The sequence below is a fragment of the Pteropus medius genome, unplaced genomic scaffold (genome assembly GCF_902729225.1).
Source record: "Pteropus medius unplaced genomic scaffold, Ma_sr-lr_union100, whole genome shotgun sequence".
Lineage (NCBI taxonomy): Eukaryota > Metazoa > Chordata > Mammalia > Chiroptera > Pteropodidae > Pteropus > Pteropus medius.
The window spans coordinates 2,079,985-2,102,581 of NW_024340692.1; the positions used below are offsets into that span (position 1 = coordinate 2,079,985).

General features: G+C 35.2%; 1 protein-coding gene across 3 annotated transcripts in view; it reads right to left on the reverse strand.

The window, feature by feature from the left end:
* Positions 1–22,597, reverse strand: part of ADAMTSL1 (ADAMTS like 1) — a 387,565-nt gene that overhangs the window by 289,530 nt on the left and 75,438 nt on the right. For all 3 annotated transcript variants that reach the window (XM_039870536.1, XM_039870472.1, XM_039870576.1), the window contains exon 4: positions 20,086–20,322. In XM_039870536.1, coding sequence (XP_039726470.1) covers positions 20,086–20,322 — 237 coding nt within the window. The remainder of the gene's footprint in view (positions 1–20,085; positions 20,323–22,597) is intronic.

Below are 22,597 nucleotides of genomic sequence, written 5' to 3' on the forward strand. Positions count from 1 at the left end.
GATTCATGTGAGGATTAAAAAAGGTAATGTAAAATGCTTACATAGCATAAGTGCTCAATAAAGCTCAGTTCTTATTAATATTAGGCATTGTTACCTCTAATTTTACAGATGAGAAAAATGAGGCTTACGAACGTAACAAACTAGTCCCTGAATCACACAGATAATAAATTCAGAAGTCAGACTTCAAACTTGTATAGAACTGAGTCAAAAACTCAAGCTCTTCCATCTCATGCTGCTGCTGATTATAGTTATTCGTGTTTGAGCCTCATTGCCCTGAGATTGTAAGCTTCTTGAAGATAGGGATCATGACATTTATTTTCATATCCCCACAGAACATAATTCAGGACCAAATGGCAGCCCTTTCTTAAAAACTGGTTGAAACCATCTGGGCCTCAAATATCTCAAATGTAAAACGGAACGATTCAACTGCAAGATTTCAAATTCCCATTTCAGTTTCAAAACTGTTTTCTGTGAAATCACTCAGTGAAAGAAGCACAGGGTTAATAAATAACATAGCTAAATGAATAATGCTTTGTTGAGAATTTACTATATCAGGGAAAAGACTTCTCAAATTCAAACTTATTTCTTTTAAAAAAACAGAGAGAGATGTTCAACTTCTAGCCTGATACCACTGTCCATTCATTCAGTACATATTCATTAAAAATCTGTTATATGCTGGTTTCTAAATCAGTTTAATACATAAAAACACTTAGAGCCAGAAATGACTTCTTAGAATAATGAAGGGGACACTCACTGGACTAATAGGTTAGTCATATTAACTCTGTAAAAGAGTGAGATTGGGTCATTCGCAGAGCTAATGCAATGTTTAGATTTAGTCCATAGACTTTGCACTTCATTTTAAAATCATCTTTCCTGAGATATAATTCATATACCATAAAATTTACCCAATTAAAGTATACAATTCAATGGCTTTAGTATATTCATAGAGTTGTGAAAGCACCATCAGAATGTTTAGAACATTTTCATTACCCCTAAAAGAAACCCTGTGCTCATTAGCAGTCACTGACCATTCCACTCCAACCCTCAGCCCTAGCTAGGTGACTACTACCTTTTTTTTTTTTTTTTTTTTGTAGAATTGTCTACTATGGACATTTTATATAAATGAAATAATAGAATATGTTGCCTTTTGTGACTGGCTTCTCTCCCTTAGCATATTGTTTTGAAGGTTCATTCATGTCGTAGCACATATCAGTACTTCATTCCTTTTTATTGTGGACTAATATTCCACAGTATGGATAGACCACATTTTATTTATCCGTTCATCAGTTGACAGACATTTGGGTTGCTTTTGCTTTTTGGCTATTATAATTACTGCTGCTATAAACATCTGAATACAAGTTTTTTTGTTTTTTTTGTTTTTTTTTTTTGACATATGCTTTCATTTCTCGTGGGAGTATACCCAGGAGTGGAATTTCTGTTTCATATGGTGACTCTATGCTGAACAAACTGCCAGGCTGTTTTCCAAAGTAGCCACATCATTATGCATGCTTCAAGAGACAGACAGACAGACAGACAGACACACACACACACACACACACACACACACACACACACACACACACACACAATTAATCATTATTTGGTGAGAATTTTGCAGCCATTCTCAAGAAATACTTTTATAGGTAATAAGGTAATTCTCGTTAGAAAGGATAAATGAGGGAAAAATAGGGCATATTTTTTCTTTAGTTATGATTGCTGCAGAAAGCTGAGGCTATGGGCTCCTTGAGGGGATGATCTGAGTTATGATCACTGCTATATACCCCAGGGGGTATCTAAATGACCAATAGTGAGCGTTCAATATTTGCTGAGTGAATGAAGAACCCTCAAAGTCACTGTAGTAAAGGGTCAACTTTGTCCAAAGAGAGGTCTGTCCTTTGCCCTTGGCTCCTGGGAGGTAATCTCTAAACCCTTATAATTTCCTGACTGATAAGAGTGTCTTTGTCTGGGGGCCTTGGGCCATGCCAGATCGTCTACTAACAATATGATTTATGGTAAAGGCTGTGGACCACATGATATCAACTCAGTCTCTAGAGAGGATGGAGACTAAGACCAGGTGGTGAACCATGTCTTTGTGATGAGCCTCAATAAAAACTCTAGGTGCTAAGATGTGGGTGAGTTTCCCTGGTTGGCAATACTCCATGCATACTGCCATACTTCATTACTGGGAGAAGTGTGGTCCACACAACTCCACTGGAAGAGGACAACTGGGAGATCTGCATGTGAACTCTCCTGGACCCTACTCTATAAATCTTTTGGCTGATTTTAAACAATGTCCTTTTGCTATAATAAACTGTAACCATGAGTATAATTGTGAGTTCTATGAGTCCTTATAGTGAATTATTAAACCTGAGGGTAACTTGAATATCCTGAACTTGAAGTCAGTATCAGAAGTGAGGGTAGTTTTGGGGGATCTCAAATTTTGTAGTTACTAAAAATGCTGAAACAGTCTTAAAGATGACTAGGTAAAATTTAGCCCCTTCAATATTTCTTTAAACGAATGGCTGAAAGAATCATTCTTCACACAAAGCACAATAAAATAAATTGAGAAACTTGTCAGATCTTGGTAGAGCTTTCATTTAATGAAATGCATAATTCCTAGGCCATAGAGTTTCCTTCATGAGCTGTACATAGTCATACTCCTATTAATGAAGAAGTATGCTTACTGATACTATGCTTCATTGTTAACATATCTTTCTCAGAGGAAAGAATGACATAGAAGTAATATGATTTAATTGTAGCTGTGCCCTTTTCTAGTTGTAGGACCTTCTATGAGCTTCCATCTCCTCATTTATAAAGTGGAAATAATAAAGTTAACCCAAAATATTGGCACGAGAAGCACATAATTATATGCATAGTCCACTCTACAAACTATACAGGATTGAAAAAGTTTTCTAAATTAGTTCCACTCTGCCTTTATGTACTTTACTGAATTTCTTTGGAAAAACAAAATCAATGATTTTCTCTTTCCTAGCTCAAGCTTAATTTCAAAGAAAAATTAAATAAATACAACCTTTAAAAAGTTTTTCTATGAAAGCTATAGAAAGAAAGGTCTCCCACCTCAAAATTGAATATTAAGGTAGAAGAAAACTCCAGCATAGCAGAAAAACCTTTTCCATGAGTAGAGGTGATACATGAATAAACAAAGGGCCTAACTGGGGTGGCAGGAAAAAAATACTATAAAATGAATAGACCCGTACAGAATGTCACCTTCTAGATCTCTTAGCTATTCAAAGAGAGAGGACAAGGAACTTCAAAATACTATATATTAATTTGACTTTAGCTTTTCCTAAAACAAACATTTAAGTTGATCTGTAATCTAATGGGTACATGGTCATAGTAAAGGCACTGCATGGAAATCAGTGGCAGGCAGACCTCTGCTACCTGTAAGAGATGCAATATTGCATCTGGGGATTGTAGGGCTCTGTGGGACCGCCCCACATGGCAGGTGGTCTCATTGTGATCTGTGACTACAGCAGGAATGCCCAGGCTCAGAAGTTGAAGCAAAACTGAAGATGTATTGGCCTAACAGCCCTTGTCTCTCTGAGATCCCACTTCACCCAAGCTATAAAGTGCCTGCAGCCCATTAACAGGCCTGTGCCCGTGCCCTGCTTGGCTCTGGGGTTGTGCAGTCTGTGCAGGCAACAGACCTTGTCTAGTGCAGTGAGCACATCTCGGGGAAAACAGTTGTGGGCAGAACACTGCTGCTTGTACGAGCTGCAATATCTCTTGAGGGGATTGCAGAGGTCTGAAGGAGTCAAGCACCATCCGATACACAAAGTTCCTGCCGCACATTGATAGGCAGCTTCCCATACCCTGGGATGTCGCATTCAGGCCCAAGGTGGGCAGCAGCTGACCTTGCTACGATTAGAAACTTGTACAACGAACCACAGAGACAGCGCTGGCATGTAAACTGACACTGCAGTGGCAGGAGAATCCTAGGGTCCCTGCGCCACCTAACATGCATATCACCCAGAGGCTTATCCAATTTCAGAGACATACAGGCAACTGACAGGCAGTGTGAGGCCTTGAGGAGCATTGGTCCCTCTGCTTAACTGCCATAAGTCAAGGACGGGGGATAACCAGACCACTACCTACAGCATTGTCTCTTCTGCCTACCTAGAGATCCAGCATAGGCAACAACCATCTGCGGATCGCTTTGTGGTTGCTACTGGGTAGCCCTGAGCAATCAAAAGCAGTGGCTGACCTTGGCCTATTGGGGAGCCCCACCCATGGGACCACAAAACCATTGCATCCAGAGGCTGGTACCAGACTAGCCCCATTAGCAGCACACACAAAGAGTGTTTAAAACAATTTCACAAACCTGCTAGGGCAAATCTCACTCAGTGGGGTCAGCCCCACACAGCAACTCTTACCCTGTGGGTGCAGCCAATTCCCACAATTAGTCAGCCTGAGCGTTAATCCCATCCAATGATATACTAATAACTAAAAAGGCTTGGCGACAACAGAAGATCATATACAACCCACACGAAGATCATGTCCAGAGCCCCCAGCATAGGGAATCAGGGAAAGTACACCCCTGGACCATACAGGACATCTTTCACATTAGGCCATCTGGCTAAGGTTGAGAGATGAAACAAATATTCCTGACACATAGAAACTAACATAGGCTAATAAAATGGGAAAACAAAGAAACATACCACAAATAAAACAACAGGAGAAAACTCCAGAAAATAAGCTGAATGAAATGGAGGCAAGCAACCTATGACAGATAGAGTTCAAAATAATGGTTTTAAGGATGTTCAATGAACTTAGGGGGATAATGGATGAGCACAATGAAAACCTCAACAGAGAGATAGTCAGCATAAAAAAGGATGTAGAAACCATAAAAAAGAACCAGACAGAAATGAAGAATACAATAACTAAAATGAGGAATACACTAGAAGGATTCAACAGTAGGTTGAATGAAGCAGAAGATCGAATCTGTGAACTGGAAGACAAGGTAGTAGAATACAGCCAATCAGAACAACGAAAAGAAAACAGAATTAAAAAAAAGGATAGTTTAAGAGACCTCTGGGACAACATGAAGTGTAACAATATTCGGATCATAGGAGTACCTGAAGGAAAAGAGAGAAAGCAAGGGATTGAGAATTTATTTGAAGAAAAAATGACAGAAAACTTCCCTAACTTGGCAAAAGAATTAGACATACAAGTTCGGGAAGCACAAAGAGTCCCAAACAAGAGGAATTCAAACAGACCTACACCAAGACACATCATAATTAAAATGCCAAATATCAAAGACAAAGAGAGAATCTTAAAAGCGCAAAAGAAAGGCAGCTAATTATTTACAAGGGTACCTCCATAAGAATGTCTGCTGATTTTTCAATGGAAACTTTGCAGGCCAGAAGGGATTGGCAAGAAATATTCAAAGTTATGAAAAACAAGAATCTACAACCACAAATACTCTTCACAGCAAGACTTTAGATTAAAATGGAATGTGAGATAAAGAGCTTTCCAGACAGGAAAAAGCTTAAGGAATTCATCACCAACAAGACAGTATTATAAGAAATGTTAAAGGGACTTCTGTAAAAAGGGAAGGGGTAAAAAAGAAAATAGAAATAACAAATACGAATAATAAAGTTGCAGTAACTATGTACCTATCAGTAATCAGTTTAAATGTAAATGAATTAAATGCTCCAATTAAAAGATATAAGGTAGCCAAATGGATAAGAAAACAAGACCCATGCATATGCTGTCTATAAGAGACCCACTTCAGATCAAATGGCACTCACAGACTGAAAGTAAAGGGATGGAAAAAGATATTTCATGCAAATGGAAATGGGGGAAAAAAGCCAGGATAGTGATACTTATATCAGATAAAATGGACTTTAAAACAAAGGCTATAATAAGAGACATAAAAGGGCATTACATAATGATAAAGGAATTGATAAATCAAGAGGACATAACCCTAGTAAACATGTATGCACCAAACATAGGAGCATCTACATACATAAAAGGAGAGATCAATAGTAATACACTAATAGTAGGAGACTTTAATACCCCATTGACGCCAATGAATAGATCTTCCAGGCAAAGAATCAACAAAGAAACAATAGGCCTAAAAGACACACTAGACCAGATTGACTTAATAGATATTTTCAGAGCATTTTACCCCAAAGTAGCAAAACAGACATTCTTCTCAAGTGCACATGGAACATTTTCAAGGATAGACCACATATTAGGACACAAATCAAGTCTCCATAAATTTAAGAAGACTGAAATCATATCAACCGTCTTTTCTGATCACAATGGTATGAAACTAGATATCGGCTACAAGAAAAAAACTGGAAAATACACAAACACCTGGAGGCTAAATAACAGGCTACTAAACAATGAATGAGTTATCAATGAGATGAAGGAAGAAATCAAAAGATACCTAGAGACAAATGAAAAAGAAAACACAACTCAAAATCTATGGGACACAGTGAAAGCAGTCCTAAGAGGGAAATTCATAGCAATACAGGCCTACCTCAAGAAACAAGAAGAAGCTCAAATAAACAATCTACCCTTACACTTAAAATAACTAAAAAAACAAAAACAAAACAAAAAAACAGCAAACAAAGCCCAAGTGAATAGAGTTTAGAAAAACAATACAAAAGATTAATGAAACCAAGACCTGGTTCTTTGAAAGGATAAACAAAATTGACATGCCTATAACCAGACTCATCAAGGAAGAAAGTGAGAGGTCTCAAATAAATAAAATCAGAAATGAAAGAGGAGAAATAATTATGGACTCCACAGAAATACAAAAGATCATAAGAAAATACCGTAAGCAATTATATGCCAACAAATTGGACAATCTGGAAGAAATGGACACATTCCTAGAAACATACAATCTCCCAAGACTGAGTCAAGAAGAAACAAAAAATCTGAACTGACCAATTACCACCAATGAAATAGAATCAGTAATCAAAAACCTCCCAAAAAACAAAACTTTTGGACCAGATGGCTTTTAGGCAAATTTTATCAAGCATTCAAAGAAGAATTAATACCTGTTCTTCGCAAACTATTCCAAAAAATTCAAGAAGAGGGAAGGTTCCCTAATTCCTTTTATGAGGCCTCTATTACTGTGATTCCAAAACCAGACAAAGACATTACAAAAAAAAGAAAACTATAGGCCAATATCTCTTATGAATATTGATGCCAAAATCCTCAACAAAATATTAGCAAACTGAATTCAGCAATACATTAAAAATATCATACGCCATGATATTGGATTTATTCCTGGGATATAAGGTCTGTACGATATTCGAAAATCAATTAATGTGATACACCACATTAACAAATTGAAAGATAAAAACTATATGATCATTTCAATAGATGCAGAAAAAGTGTTTGACAAAATCCAGCAGCCATTTATGATAAAACCTCTCAGCAAAGTGGGAATAGAGGAAACATATCTCAACATAATAAAGGCCGTATATGACAAACTTACAGTTAACATCATACTCAATTGGGAAAGGCTAAAAGCGTTTCCTTAAGATCAAGAACAAGACAAGGATGCCCACTTTCACCACTCCTCTTCAACACTGTATTGGAAGTCTGATAGCCACAGCAATCAGACAAGGAAGACAAATAGAAAGTATCCAAATTGGAAAGGAAGAAATAAAACTCTCGCTATTTGCTGATGACACAATATTATAGAGAGAGAACCCTAAAGATTCAACCAAAAAACTGTTAGAACTGATCAATGAATTCAGTAAAGTCGCAGGATACAAAATTAATATTCAGAAGTCAATGGCATTTTTATACACCAATGATGAACTTTCGGAAAGAGAAATTAAGAAAACAATCTCATTTACAATTGCATGGAAAACAATAAAATACCTGGGAATCAAAGTAACCAAGGAGGTAAAAGACCTGTTCTCAGAAAATTATAAGTCATTGAAAAAATAAATGGAAAAAGATACCAATAAATGGAAGCATATACCGTGCTCATGGGTAGGAAGAATCAACATCATTAGAATGCCCATACTACTCAAAGAAATCTACAGATTCAATGCAAACCCTATTGAAATATCAATGGCATTTTTCAGAGAGCTAGAACAAATAATCTTAAAATTTATATGGAACCATAAAAAACCCCGAATAGCTACGGCCATCGTGAGAAAGAAGAACAAAGTTGGAGGATCACACTACCTGATATCGAAGTATATGACAAGGCTATAGTAATCAGAACATCACGGTACTGGCATAAAAACAGATACTTTGATCAATGGAACAGAACAGAGAGCCCAGAAATAAATCTACGCCGCTATGCTCACTGAATATATGACAAAGAAGGCAAAAGTATACAATGGGATAAAGACAGTCTCTTCAATAAATGGTGCTGGGAAAATTGGACAGAGACATGCAAAAAAAAGAAAAAGAAAAGAAAAGAAAAGAAAAAAGAAACTGGACCACCTTCTTATACCGTATACAAGAATAGACGCAAAATGGATTAAAGACTTAAATGTAAGGCCCGGGACCATAAAACTTCTAGAAGAAAACTTAGGCAGTAAACTCTCCGATATTGCTAACAGTAATTTCTTTTCAGCTATATCTCCCTGGGCAAGGGAAACAAAAGAAAAAATAAAGAAATGAGACTACATCAAACTAAAAAGTTTTTGTATAGCAAAGGAAACCATCAACAAAACAAAAAGACAACTGACTGACTGGGAGAAGATATTCGCTAACAATACATCTAATAAGAGGTTAATATACAAAATATATAAAGAACTCATTCAAGTCAACAACAAATAAACAAACAATCCAATTAAAAAATGGGCAGAAGACCTGAACAGATACTTCTCTAAGGAGGAAATACAGATGGCCAACAGACATATGAAAAGATGCTCGAGGTCACTAATCATCAGAGAAATGCAAATTAAAACCACAATGCAATATCACCTGACATCTGTCAGAATGGTTATCATCAATAAATCAAGGAACAACAAGTGTTGGTGAGGATGTGGAGAAAAGGGAACTCTCATACATTGTTGGTGAGATTGCAAATTGGTACAGCCTCTATGGAAACAGTCTGGAAGTTTCTCAAAAAATTAAAAATGGATATACCTTTTGACCCAGCAATCGCACTTCTGGGTATTTATCCAAAGAAAACCAAAACAATAATTCATAAAGATCTATGCATCCCTATGTTCATGGCAGCACAATTTACAATAGCCAAGACATGGAAGCAATCTAAATGCCATCAACAGACGATTGGATAAAGAAATTATGGTTCATATATTCAATGGAATATTACTCAGCCATTAAAAAAATGAAATCCTACCATTTGGAATGACTTGGATGGACCTAGAGGTTATTATGCTGAGTGAAATAGGTCAGACAGAAAAAGATAAATACCATATGATTCTACTTATATGAGGAATCTAAGGAACAAAAAGAACAAACTAATCAAAAACTGACTCACAATATAGAGGACAATTTGGTGATAGACAGAGGGGATGGCGGTTGGGAGGCTGGGAGAATGGGGACAAGGATTAAAGAAGTATAAATTAGTAGTTGATACATGGTCATGGGGAGCATGGCATAGGGAATGCAGTTAGCATTAATATATTGGCAAGGTGAGAAACCAGAGGAGAGAAGGAGTAATTAGGGGGATTGTTTTATAAACTATAAAGTGTCTAACCAATGTACTGTATACTTGAAACTAATACAAAAAATTGACCCCCCCAAAAAGGCAGAGATAAAAAGCAAGAATAAAAAATAAAAATGGACTGAGTAAATACAATAGTGCACTGTACATACATTATCTTCTCATCCCTCACCACTGCCCCAAATCAATGCCTGACCCTTCTCCTATGTTCTAAATCCCAATGAATGGCAGCACCATACTTTGCTTAACTAAAAACCTGGGCATCATCTTCACCTCTCAATTTTTCTCTCCGACTATATTTAACCAATCACCAAGTTCACAGATATTTATCTCCTGATTTATTTTCAAACCTGTCCTTTTCATCCCACTACCAATTTTTGCCCCTTTCCAATCCATTGCCCTCACTGCGGATGGAGTACTCTTTCTAAAACAGGAATCTTAATCTTTCATCTGTTTGAATTATTTCAATGGCACTCTTTTGCTCTCAATTACAAGTCCCCAACCTTCTTAATATAACATATATCTTCTCATGACACAGTTCCTGACAACCTCTTTAGCCCTCTATCTCTTCGCTCTCTTTCTCAAGTTCTAGTCACTAATTATGTTTTTCCAGTGATCTCTTCCTCTGAACATTCTTTGATCCCATGTCTCAGTTAAACATCCCTAGTATTTACTATGGTCTAAATGTTGCCCACTAACTCCTACAAACTATTAAATATGTGTATACATATACATATGCATACACATATATATATATAAACATATACATATATACACACACATACACACACACATATATTACAATGGAGAAGCACATGAGGATGATGAACATCATACTAGGGGTGGTGTTCAGTGTCAGATCTCTTAATGGGGCCAGAGAATAATACTCACTGCTGGCATTTTATATGCAGTAGTGAATTTTATATGCAGTAGGACTATAATATTGTCTTTCACTACTTTCTATTGTTTTTGTTTTAATATTCAATTATAGTAGTGTTTTAAAAGTTAAATGAAGAATAAACTTAAATATCAAAGCTCAAAAATACCCCCCATATAAACAGAGATGTATGCTTTTGTGAGTTGAATCACATCTCCTCCAAAATATGTTGAAGTTCTAACCCACAGTACCCATGAATGTGCTCTTATTTGGACATAGGGTCTTTGAAGATTTAATCAAGTTAAAGTGCAGTCATACTTAATTAGAATGGGTTCTCCAATATCACTGGTATTCTTATGAGAAAAGAGAGACACTGGGGAGAAAATGTCATGTAAAGACATAGAAACAGACAGAGTGAAATTGGCCACATGAAGGTGGAGGCAGAGAGTGCTGGCCACTAACTAGAAGCTAAAAAGAAACAAAGAAAGATTTTACCCAGACCCTCAGAGGAAGTATAGCTCTGATGACACATTGATTTTGGACATCTAGCTTCCACAACAGAATAAGTTTCTGTTGTGTTAAGCCATTCAATAAAGAAACCCAGCATGTAAAAAAAATTGGGCAATTGAAATGATTCAAGTGGATAAGAAAGAGCACCCTGTTTACAGTGAGGAGAATAGAGTACATTGACCACAGTATATTTTCTTGTATAGAGTGAGGAAATGTAGAATAGTGAAGATAGTATTCTTTCCTGTATACTTGTCGAGCTCCCTTCAGAGTGTAAATTCTGGGAAGGAAGGGACTATGTTTTGTATATCCCTTCATGTATTTCCAGTATCCAGTACACTGCTAATTCCTAAGTAAATATTTGTTAAGTGAATAAATGAATGAATGCATTTTAAACAATAATCTTAACACAGGTATCATCCCTGAGGGAAGAGATTTTATTTAACTTTGCATCCTCAGTACCCAGCATATAGCAGATTGTACAGAAGAACAAATAAACAACATTCAGAAACTAAGTAATTTGCCAAAATTCAACTGTAAAGTAGTTCATTTTATCTTTACTGTATCATGCAAAGGGGAGAAAAAGACTGCACATTAAATCTTTAAGCAACACCAAGCTTCCGTGTGGAATTAGATTACAAAACACAGAAGGAAAAATGGCCAACTCCTTATTTCTGATATAACCACCTTTAGAATGACTGGTAGACATTTGATACCAGTGACTTAGGTCATAGACAGAGATGGAGAAATAATCGTTCCATTTAATTCATTTCAAACTCCTCACCACAGGAATTATTAAAAATGGAAAGACCTTTTTTGTTGGAGTACGGTTCATTTTAATGTTGCCACAGTATTGAATCAAAACTCCATGACCCAATTTATTGCTTATTTCTTTTTTTTAATATTATTCAGTTAAAACCAATATTATATAAGGCATTACTTGAAAGGAATTAACCTTTTTCTTTTTGGAATGCCTTATTTTCTAAAATAGTAATAAGCAATATTATAAACATGTAGATTCATTACAAAAGAGCTGGCTTATAATTGTACTTGGTCTTTTTCATTAATATATATTATCAACTGGTGAATTTAATTAATTATAAAAATAAAACACACTTTCTGTATGTGACTTCAAAGTAACCTCGAAATTACTTTTAACAGCAGCATATGTTCTACCTGTAAATTTATGCTACTCTTTTATACATATATTTAAAACAGAAACCAGGTTTGTGCTTTATAACAAATATAAATGGGGTCATTCGGATAATGAAAATAAATGAATAACAGCAGTACTAATAGAGCTGATCCTATTTGTGGTGGCCCATTAACTCTGTACGGGATGCAATTCACTGCTCTGGATCAGGCAGGGGTTGATAATGGTACAACATGGAGTTATTAGCAAAAGAAGGTTGCAGTAGAAAACTACCAGAAGGTCTGTTCATTCATTGGGAAATCAGTATTCCCCTTTATATGTATAACCACATTTAAACACATACTCAAAAAGGCCATAAAGAGAAGCAGTCAAATACAAGAAGTAATTTGGGCACTACTACTAGTATTACTATAAGCTAGTATTTATTAAGCTCATAGTAAGCACTTCAATGCATTTGATTACTTAATCTTCACAGCAATCCTATCAGGTAGGTACAAATATTAATCTTATTTTAGATGGAGGAAACTGAAGCTTAGAAACTTGCTCAAAGTCATGTACCAATGAGTGGTGGAGCTAAGATGCCAGTCAAGTGCTATGACTCCAAAGCCTTTGTTCCCAACTATTCACATTATGACAAATTGTCTCCCTAACTGATCTCCAACTTCAACTAGTCTGTAATAATAACCAATAAAAATCCCAGTGTTTCCATCTGAGATGGAAGGTGGGGAGAAATACCAATGAGAGAAGGAAAGAAGAGCATGTGGTTTGAAAAGGTATATTCACTAAACCTGTTGTTTTCATATATAACAGAGGTAAAGCTAGACAACATTTTGGCTCATAGGAGATGCTGAAGAAATGATGCAGGGGGTATAGTTAAAAAGTGTTGATAAATAATGACGTTCTTTGATGTCTAGTCTGCCATTTACTAGCTGTAAGATCCTGGGAATACGCCACAAGCTAGTGCAGCAATATTTCCTAGGCCTGGACTGGATGATCTCAAAGGTAGTTTTTTCTAAACTCTGGTCTGTGAAGCACAATTAGTCACAATTTCTGGGCTCTGGGGGAAAAAAAGAAGAATAAGTACTAGGTAGCAACTTTCTCATAAAGCAAACTATATCCAATTTAAAGGATTATCCTTTATTTTGAAATTGGGTTCTTGCTAATTTCTGATTATTCACACTTCAATTATGAACTGATGATGGTAAAAGTACATGGTGGAAGGCCTCTTCTTTTTCAAAGTCCTTACTTAGCAGAAGAAGTTGGTTACTTTGTTTAATTCTATAAACTTTTTTGGAACTGTTACAGGGTTATGAAATCTCACACAGGGGACTACTACGTTAATGTGTTTTGGAACTCAAAATGTTTACATTTCCATAGCACTTCAGAGTTTGTTAAGCATTTTCATATAATTATCTCTTTTGGTGCTCTGTAATCTGTGAGACGATCTTATTTCCATGGATTGAAAAACAGAATTTAGGAAGGTTAAGTGACTTGCTCAAGATTACACAGATCATTAAAGAGCAAACAGATTCCAATCTGTCATTTGACTTCTAATTCTGTCTGCTTTTTAACCTATAAGTGGTTCACAAATCTTGCCAAACAAAAGTATAATAAGGAGAGTGTTCTAAAAACATGAAACTAATAAATCTGATTTCTGCTAAGAGTTTTGTCTTTTGAGAGCTGCCCATGTGATTCTGGTATGCAGCCAAGTTTGGTGACCATGATGCAGCACTGAACAGTACCTGCCTTTGTGCATCCAGCCTCACTCGAAGGAATAGGAGCTCTGGAGTCAGAACTGGGTGTCTCTGGACAAGCCCTATTATAATCTACCTGAGCCTCAGTTCTTCATCTTTGCAATGAGGATAATGCTGACCAGTAGAGTTGTAAATATTAGAAAAACCATAAGTAATGGGCCTAGATATGGCAGTCACTCAAAAATGGAAGCCTTTTTTTGTCCCAACAAACAAAAGTTCAGGACCAGACAGCTTCACTAGTGAGTTCTACCAACATTTAAAGAAGAATTAATACCAATCCTTGCATAACTTGTCCAAAAAATAGACAAGAAGGGAATACTTACAAACATTTTACAAGGCAAGCACTACCATGATACCAAAACCAAACAAGAATGCTACAAGAAAAGAAAATCACAAGTCAATATTCTTGATGAAAATAGATACAAAAATCTTCAACAAAATAACAAACAGAATTCAACAATATATTAAAAGGATCATACACCATGATCAAGTGGGATTTATTTCAGAGATGCAGAGATGGTTCAACATTCACAAATCAATCAATGCGATAGATCATATTAACGAAAGGAAGAATAAAAATCATATGATCATCTCAACAGATGTAGAAAAAATCAACATGCATTTTTGATAAAAGTACTCAATCAAGTAGGTATAGAGGGAACATACCTCAACATAATAAAGGCCATATATGACAAGCCCACAGCTAAGATCATACTCAGTGGTGAAAAGCTGAAAGCATTTCCTCTAAAATCAGAAACAAGACAAGGAGGCCCACTTTTGCCACTTTTATTCAACAAAGTATTGGAAGTCCTAGCCAGAGCAATTAGGCAAGAAAAAAAATAAAAGTTATCCAAAGCAAAAAGGAAGAAGTCAAACTGTGACTATTTGCAGATGACATACTATATGTAGAAAACTCTAAAGAAACCACCAAAAAACTGTTAGAACTAATAAATGAATTCAGTAAAGCTGTAGGATACAAAATCAATATTAAAAAAACCTGTTGCATTTCTGTATAAACTATCAGAAAGAGAAATTAAGAAAACAATCCCATTTACAATTGAATCAAAAAGAATAAAATACCTAGAAATAAATTTACACAAGGAGGTGAAAGACCTGTACACTGAAAATAATAAGACCTTGATAAAGGTATTTGAAGAAGACACAAATAGAAAGATATTCTGTGCTCATGGATTGGAAGAATTAATATTATTAAAATGTCCATACTATCTAAAGTGATCTACAATGCAGTCCTCATAAAAATTCGTATGGCATATTTCACAGAAATAGAAGAAGCAATCGCAAAATTTGTATGGAACCAGAAAAGACACTGAATAGTCAAAGCAATCTTGCAAGAGAACAAAGCTGGAGGCATCACATCCCTGATTTTAACTATATTACAAAGCTATAGTAATCAACAAAGTGTGGTACTGGCATAGAAAGCAGATACAATGGAACAGAACAGAGACCCCAAAATAAACCCACCCAAATATGGTCAATTAATCTACAATGAAGGGGCCAAATATATACAATGGAGAGAGGACAGTCTCTTTAATAAGTGGGGTAGGAAAAATTGGATGGCCATATGCAAAAAGAATGAAAGTTGCCTGTATCTTATGCTATACACAAAAAATCAACTCAAAAATGGATTAAAGACTTAAATGTTTAAGACCTAAAACTATAAAATTCCTAGGAGAAAACATAGGGAAAAACTCCTTGACTTTACTCTTGGTAATGATTTGCTTACATTTGACACCAAAAACAAAATGTTTCTGTACTAAATGTTTCTGTATAGTAAAAAAAATCATGCACAAAATGAAAACGCGACCTATAGAAGAGGAGAAAATATTTGTAAATCATAAGCTGATAAGGGTTAATGTACAAAATATATCAAGAACTCATACGACTCAGTAGTATAAAACCCAAACAATCTGATTTAAAAATGGGCAGAAGATCTGCATAGACATTTTTCCAAAGAAGACATACAGATGGCCATGAACATAAAAGATACTCACGAATCATAAGGGAAATGCAAACCAAAACTGCCGTGAGAAATCACCTTATACTGTTAGAACAGCTATCATTGAAAAGACAAGAAATAACAAGTGTTGTCCAGGATGTAGAGTAAAGGGAACTTTTGTGTACTGTTTGTGGAATAAATTGATGCAGCCACTATGAAAAATAGCATGGAGTTTCCTCAAAATTTTTTTGAAAAACTAACATATGATTGGGTAAATTCTGGGTATTTATCCAAAGGAAATGAAAACATTAACTCAAAAAGATATATGCACCCCTGTGTTCACTGCAGCATTACTTATAATAGTCAAGATGTGTAAACAATCTAAGTGTTTATCAATAAATGAATGGATTTAAAAACTGTGATATATATAGATTTATATGTTTATATATTAGAATATTATTAAGCCAAAAAAAAAAAAAGAGAGAGCGAGAGAGAGAAGAAAATCTGCCATTTGTAACAATATGAGTAGACCTCAAGAGCATTATCCTAAGTAAAATATGTCAGACAGAAAAAAATGAATATGGTATAATCTCACTTATATGTTGAATCAAAAAAACCCAAAACTAAAAAACCAGAGGACAAACAAAAAACCAGTCAAACTCATAGGCACAGAGAACAGACTGGTGGTTGTCAGAGGTGGATGGTGGGTGATATACAAAATGAGTGAATGTGGTCAAAAGGTGGTCAAACTTCTTTTTATAAAATTAAGTCCTGGGGATGTAATAAATAGCGTGGTGACTGTAGTTAACAATATAGTACTGTATACTTAAATGTTTCTAAGGGAGTAGATCTTAAAAGTTCTCTTCACAAGAAAAAAATTTTGTGATCATGTGTGGTGATGAATGCTAACTAGATTTATTGTGGTGATCATTTTGCAATATATACATATAACAAATCATTATGTTGTACACCTAAAACTAATATAAAGTTATGTCAATTATATCTCAATAAAAAAGAAAACAAAATAGAAGTTATTTTACTGCCTAGTATGATTCTCTAATATTGCTGAATAAGCATAAGGTATCCATTATAAATAGTGATGATTCTAGAATATTCCTGAAGCACATTCATAACAAATACAGATAATATACTCATTGATAATCTTAGGATAGTCTGCAGGTCTCGATTTCCTCCTCTGTGAAACAGCAGTGTCTATTAATTGCTAAAGGCTCTAAAAGTCTCTAAAAGTCTAGGATTCCATAGTTTCTGTTAAGAGTTCAAGGCCTGGTTTTGAGAAAGTGATTCTTAGTTGAGTACTAAACAGGTATTACAGGTATATTGAAAATAATCAGTGCTTATAAATGACAAATCTCTATAGCTATGCTGTCAAGGTCAGACTATGTTCAAAGTTAAATATTTGCTTCCTTACAGTTTATAATTTATATCTTACAAAAATTATAATAAAGCTAAAACAAAGCCAGAGAAAAAGCTAAGACTCCCCAACAAGGCAGGGGAGATGATTTTTTTCTAGGAAACCAGGGGAAGCTGTTTATAAAAACTGCACATTTAAGTTAGTGTAAAGATTTTTGACAGTCTTAAAAATTATAAAAAGATGTCTTTCTCTTAATGTTTCTTTATAAAAACTTAAAATGCCAATTACCAATATACAGATACAACTTAAATAAAGAAACTTTTTCTAAGTAGAATGAGATTTATGCATTTAAACTCTTTTGAGGTAGTAGTGAGTGCTTTTCTTTTGGCGACTAATTTCATTTTGTCCTTAAAAAGTATGTATTGCATTTGTATTCCATCTTTATTCCACTATAATTTTGCCATTTTCTGCTACTTCCCTCATTTTATAAAATTAAAGTAGGTTTTAATAATGAAAACACAAGGCTATTACGGTAATGGGAGCAAGGATTAAAAATTATATCCATTTCAAATTCACATTAAGTTGTAGTTTTTGATCACCTAAGCATAGTTAATTTTATTGCTTTCTACTCTGTACCCTCGTTATAATCAAAATGGAAACTTCTTCCTGGTTTTGACCTTAGTTTCCTTTCTGTTCCTGCTGTCACTGTCCTGGCCTAGCCTCAGGCTTGGCTTCACCTGGGCTGTTCCATGAGCCTCCTTTTCAGCTGGCCTCTGCCTCTGGGGCCTTCCACTTCAAGCATTCTATATAAATGCAGCTACAATAATTTTTCTAAAGCAGAATTATGATTATGTCTTTTCTCTACTAAAACTCTTTCTTGGCCACTCACTGTTTACCTTAGTCCTATCTGCCATTCCAGCCATCCTTGATTTTCTCCCAAACTACTCTCACTCTTAACTGTGTACCTAGAGGGAGCAGCGGGAGGGTACCTGGCTCTCCAAACTACTTGTTAGCATCTAAATGCAATTTGAGTTTTTTCATCTCCTTTACCATGCTATTGACTCTAACAGGACAAATAAATGAAGAAAATAATCATAACCAATTATAATTTCTATGTATGTCACAAATCTTTTCAGAATTCTATAGTGTGCATATGCCACTAAACCTAACAAGTCACATTCATAACAATCTAACTGAAAGAGGCATACTTATACTTGTAACTGAAAGTTCAGCACTATCATTCCGTATTTACTATATATAAAATTTATTCTTTCACCGCTGGGATGGGATTCCTTTTAGTTGCCAAGGTACATGAGGCCAGCGGATGGGATCAGTCCAGGAAAAAGCATGCCGTGTTGAACTCCCATGCAACAGAAACAGATTAAACCTAATTTGCTGACCTGTCTTGTTTTTGTTCAGTTCATTTATCAGTGTAATACAGTAAAAACAACTTTAAAGTGGATGTCAAGAGACCTGTAATCTAGTTCCATTTCTGCCATGACCAACTATATAACTTTCAGGAAATCATACAACTATTCTGGTCCTCATTTTTTTTTTTTTTCATTTACAAAATGGAAATCTGTCCTAGAGAAGGAAGCAAACCCCAAATATCACAAACAATGTTCAAATATATTGCTTTTAGGATGGTGATTAGATCATTTCTTAGGCCTTTCCTAGCTTTAAATAGTAAAGTTCTGTATTCAAATTTATATCTGAAATTCACATATCTCTTATAATAAAAGAAAACTGCAGATATATAAACATCATCCTAATAAGATGTGCTTGGACATGACAAAATTTCCCTGTCTCACGATTCTAGACCTCACAAAAATTTAGTATTTCTGTCTCCCTCTAATGGACATAAAACCTTGCGGGACATCGCACGTCTCTTGTATTAATTCATGCTACAGTTATTCCTTTTACATCTGAATACAGGTTTAGGTTTTAAATAAATGTGTGAATTTGAAACAAATCATTGAAACATATTTTAACATTAATTCTTATATTGCTAGTTGTGATACGAGAGATTCCTAGGAGGAATTCTTACCAATTCTTACCAATGCATTCTTGGGAGGGAGAAGCAAAGATTCTCAAAATGTCTACTCTGTGAAATATAAATACATATGGACAACACACAGGAAAATAAAGGAACTGTTTGCTCCCAGAACTAGGCTGCTCATCCTAATCCAAAGAATAGAATTTAAAATTGAGATGGCAAACATACTTATTCCCCTTCGGCTTACTAACTTTCCTCTCAAAGTAGACATCGATAAATTGATACTAGACATGAAACCTCTTTGCTATACCTGTTCTAAAGATTTACCTACCTGAAGTCCAACCTAGCTGATACTGCCATCCCTTTCCCTACAGTTTGCCTGAATTTTTAACAAAATTACAGTTGTGATAAAGAAACAAATTCTCCTACAGTTTACTCAGAGATTTTAGAGCTACCTTCACCTGAGTGATTCTGAAGCTCTAAGTAAATGAAAACTGATGCTTACACATACGCACACACATTTCAGGGACAACCAAAGTAGAGGTAATTTCAGAGTCTAGTCCAAAAGTAATACACAATATTCAAGAATTTTTATTCTTCCATATTCAAGTGAGACTCAAGGAAAGAAATAAAAATTCTAGTCCATTTTTCCTTAACTCAGAATACAACACATAATTTTAACCGATATTAAACCTCAGTTTTCAAATTTATCATTATAAACTCTAGAAAAAGTAACATTGAGTGATTCAGATAGCTTGACTATACAAAAACTATTTCTACAAATACAATAAAACCTTCTGGAAAAACAGAATGACAAGAAGCCACCACTTACTTGGCATAAACCACTGATGCACATATCCAAAGATTCAGTGTAGCAACGAGTCCCATCTAAGACCTTAGGTGATAGCTCAACAACCAGGGCTGTTCCTTTGGCCTGGCACTTCAGCGAACACGGGTTGTCGGGGTCATTAGACACAGGAAGCCATTCATAAAACTGGCCATGGTGCTTGACATCATTATGAGCTGAGCATTGCTGAGCACGGAAATCACCTGCTTCTGGTGGGCAGTCCTGGAGAAGAGAGGGGGAGGGGCAAACAGAGGTTAAGGGGCAGCCCCAAACAGTAAACTAAAGCAGGTATATGGTCTGTCAAGGTTTTAGAAAACAAAGCAAATATTTAGGTCATTATAGATGGACTCTCCCATATCATAAGAGGTCATAAAATTATTTGACCCTTAAAGTATAGAGGTTTCAGAAAATAATCATCTTGAAATATACTTTCTGATTGAAGTTAAAAGGGAAATAAGTCAACATGAAATCTAGTTAATATTAGTCAGGAAAGTAACCACCTTGAAATACATTTTCTGAAAGACGTTGAGTAGTTGGTCCAGGGATTCTTCCACATTGTAGTATCATTTTGATTTCCTTATAACTTAAGTAGAACTTATTAAAGTCAGAGGGTTAGTTGAAAGCATCTCTGTTGATATTAAGAGCTATAAAATATTTTAGCAAATAGCAGCAAAAAGTTATGACAATTTCATTCGACAAATTTTGGTGGGGTTGTTGGTGATTTTTTTTCCTGAAACTTAGGCTGCATAGTATGTAGAATTAAACATGGGGAACAGAAAAAGAAAAAGAGCACTTATATGTAAATTTCTTTAGCTTAAGGCGGCATAGCAGAGTGGAAAGATATGAACTTCTTCTGCAGATGGGAGTGTGGCTGCAATATGGCGGGACTCTCTGAACCTAGGTTTCCTTATGTTTAGAACAGAGGCAATAATAATACTCAACTCTTGAGGTTATTCATTGTGAGAATTTCATGAGCTTACATCAGCCAAATACGGACACAACTACGATGGTACATAGTAGCTATTACTGTGATCATTTAATGAAGTCATGGAGAGAAAGAGTTGGAGACTTAGGAGAGTCTCTGAATGTGAATTTTAAATATGGTTGGCAGAGACCAGAGGAAAACAAAAATGTTTTAAATGTGTATTTTATAAAGGGCATTTTTAAATGTAAAACTGTAACTAACAATGGCTATTATCTAATGAATGATAAACTTTAGTGAAAGCAAATAAGATTTAACTTTAAAAAGGCAAATATTGCCTATCCTTCATATAGGATTTTTGATAGGTCTATTTTATTCTACATGTATTCAGATTAGAATGTACTATATAGAATAGCCATCTGTGGAACAGCTTTTATTATAGCTTTTACCTCAAATAAGGAATTTGCATGTGGTCTTTAGAGTCCTAGTTACTATGTTATCATTTTTGAGAGTTCTCTTATACAAGTTTTCTTTCTGTGAAAATCTTTTTACATTTAAATAAGAATTCTGAGAATAGCAGTACTTTCTTTCATAAAATGGAATTCCTGACTCTCCTTCTCAAATTTTAGTCGTATTATTAAGTAGCATACAAGGTTGTCATATTTGAGGAAACATAAATTTTCCCAGCAAGATGGGGTATAAAAAATTAAATACTTATTTAGGATGAACATTAATAGCTCAAAATATAAACTCTCAAAGGAATTTTACTGTTAGTATTATATACATTCTCAGAGTTAATAAAATGTAGTACTGAAGAAAAAGAATAATTTATATAACATAGGTATAAATACATAGGTACCCAACAAGGCTTAAGTGATTTTGAATATCGTCTGAAAGGTACAGTTAAAATTCATTACTTATTAATTTCTTAAATGATAAACTAAAGTTTAAATTTGCTAAAAAGATAAATGTGTATCATACTTTGTTGTGATATTTACTTGTTTGTTGTGAGAAATAAAACAAAAACTGCAACCTGCAAAACTATGCTATGAATCACAAAACAGGAAAATTGTATGACGGGCAACACGAACTGCCTGAACTTAAATGTTTTTAATAACGACTCCTTTCAGGCCATGTGTTCCAAGACAAGGGCAGAAACAAACCGATTAGCTCTTCATTCCAAAGACAAGACTGCAAGTTTCTTAGATGACAACTCTTACCAGTCTCTACCCAGACCTCAATTACTAGCTTTTGACCTAAAATAACCCTACAACTTACCCAGACTCTACCCACCATCTTCTGTAAATTCCCCCATCTGACACATTACAGAGACTGTTAAGGTGCTGCTCCTTCTTGTTTAGCAAGTTTCATAAAACCAGCTTTATACGATCAAGTCTCCTTGGCGGCCATTGCCTGGGAGCTTCCAGTTGAACTGGGAGTTGCGTAATGTTTAAATAAAGTGTTTTCAGTTGCCTATTACCTGTTATCCCAAGAGTCACTTGATTACTCAGTAGTACAGAAGAAATACTGAAGTGGACTCAATAAAGCAGAACATTGAGGAAATTGTTTAGAACA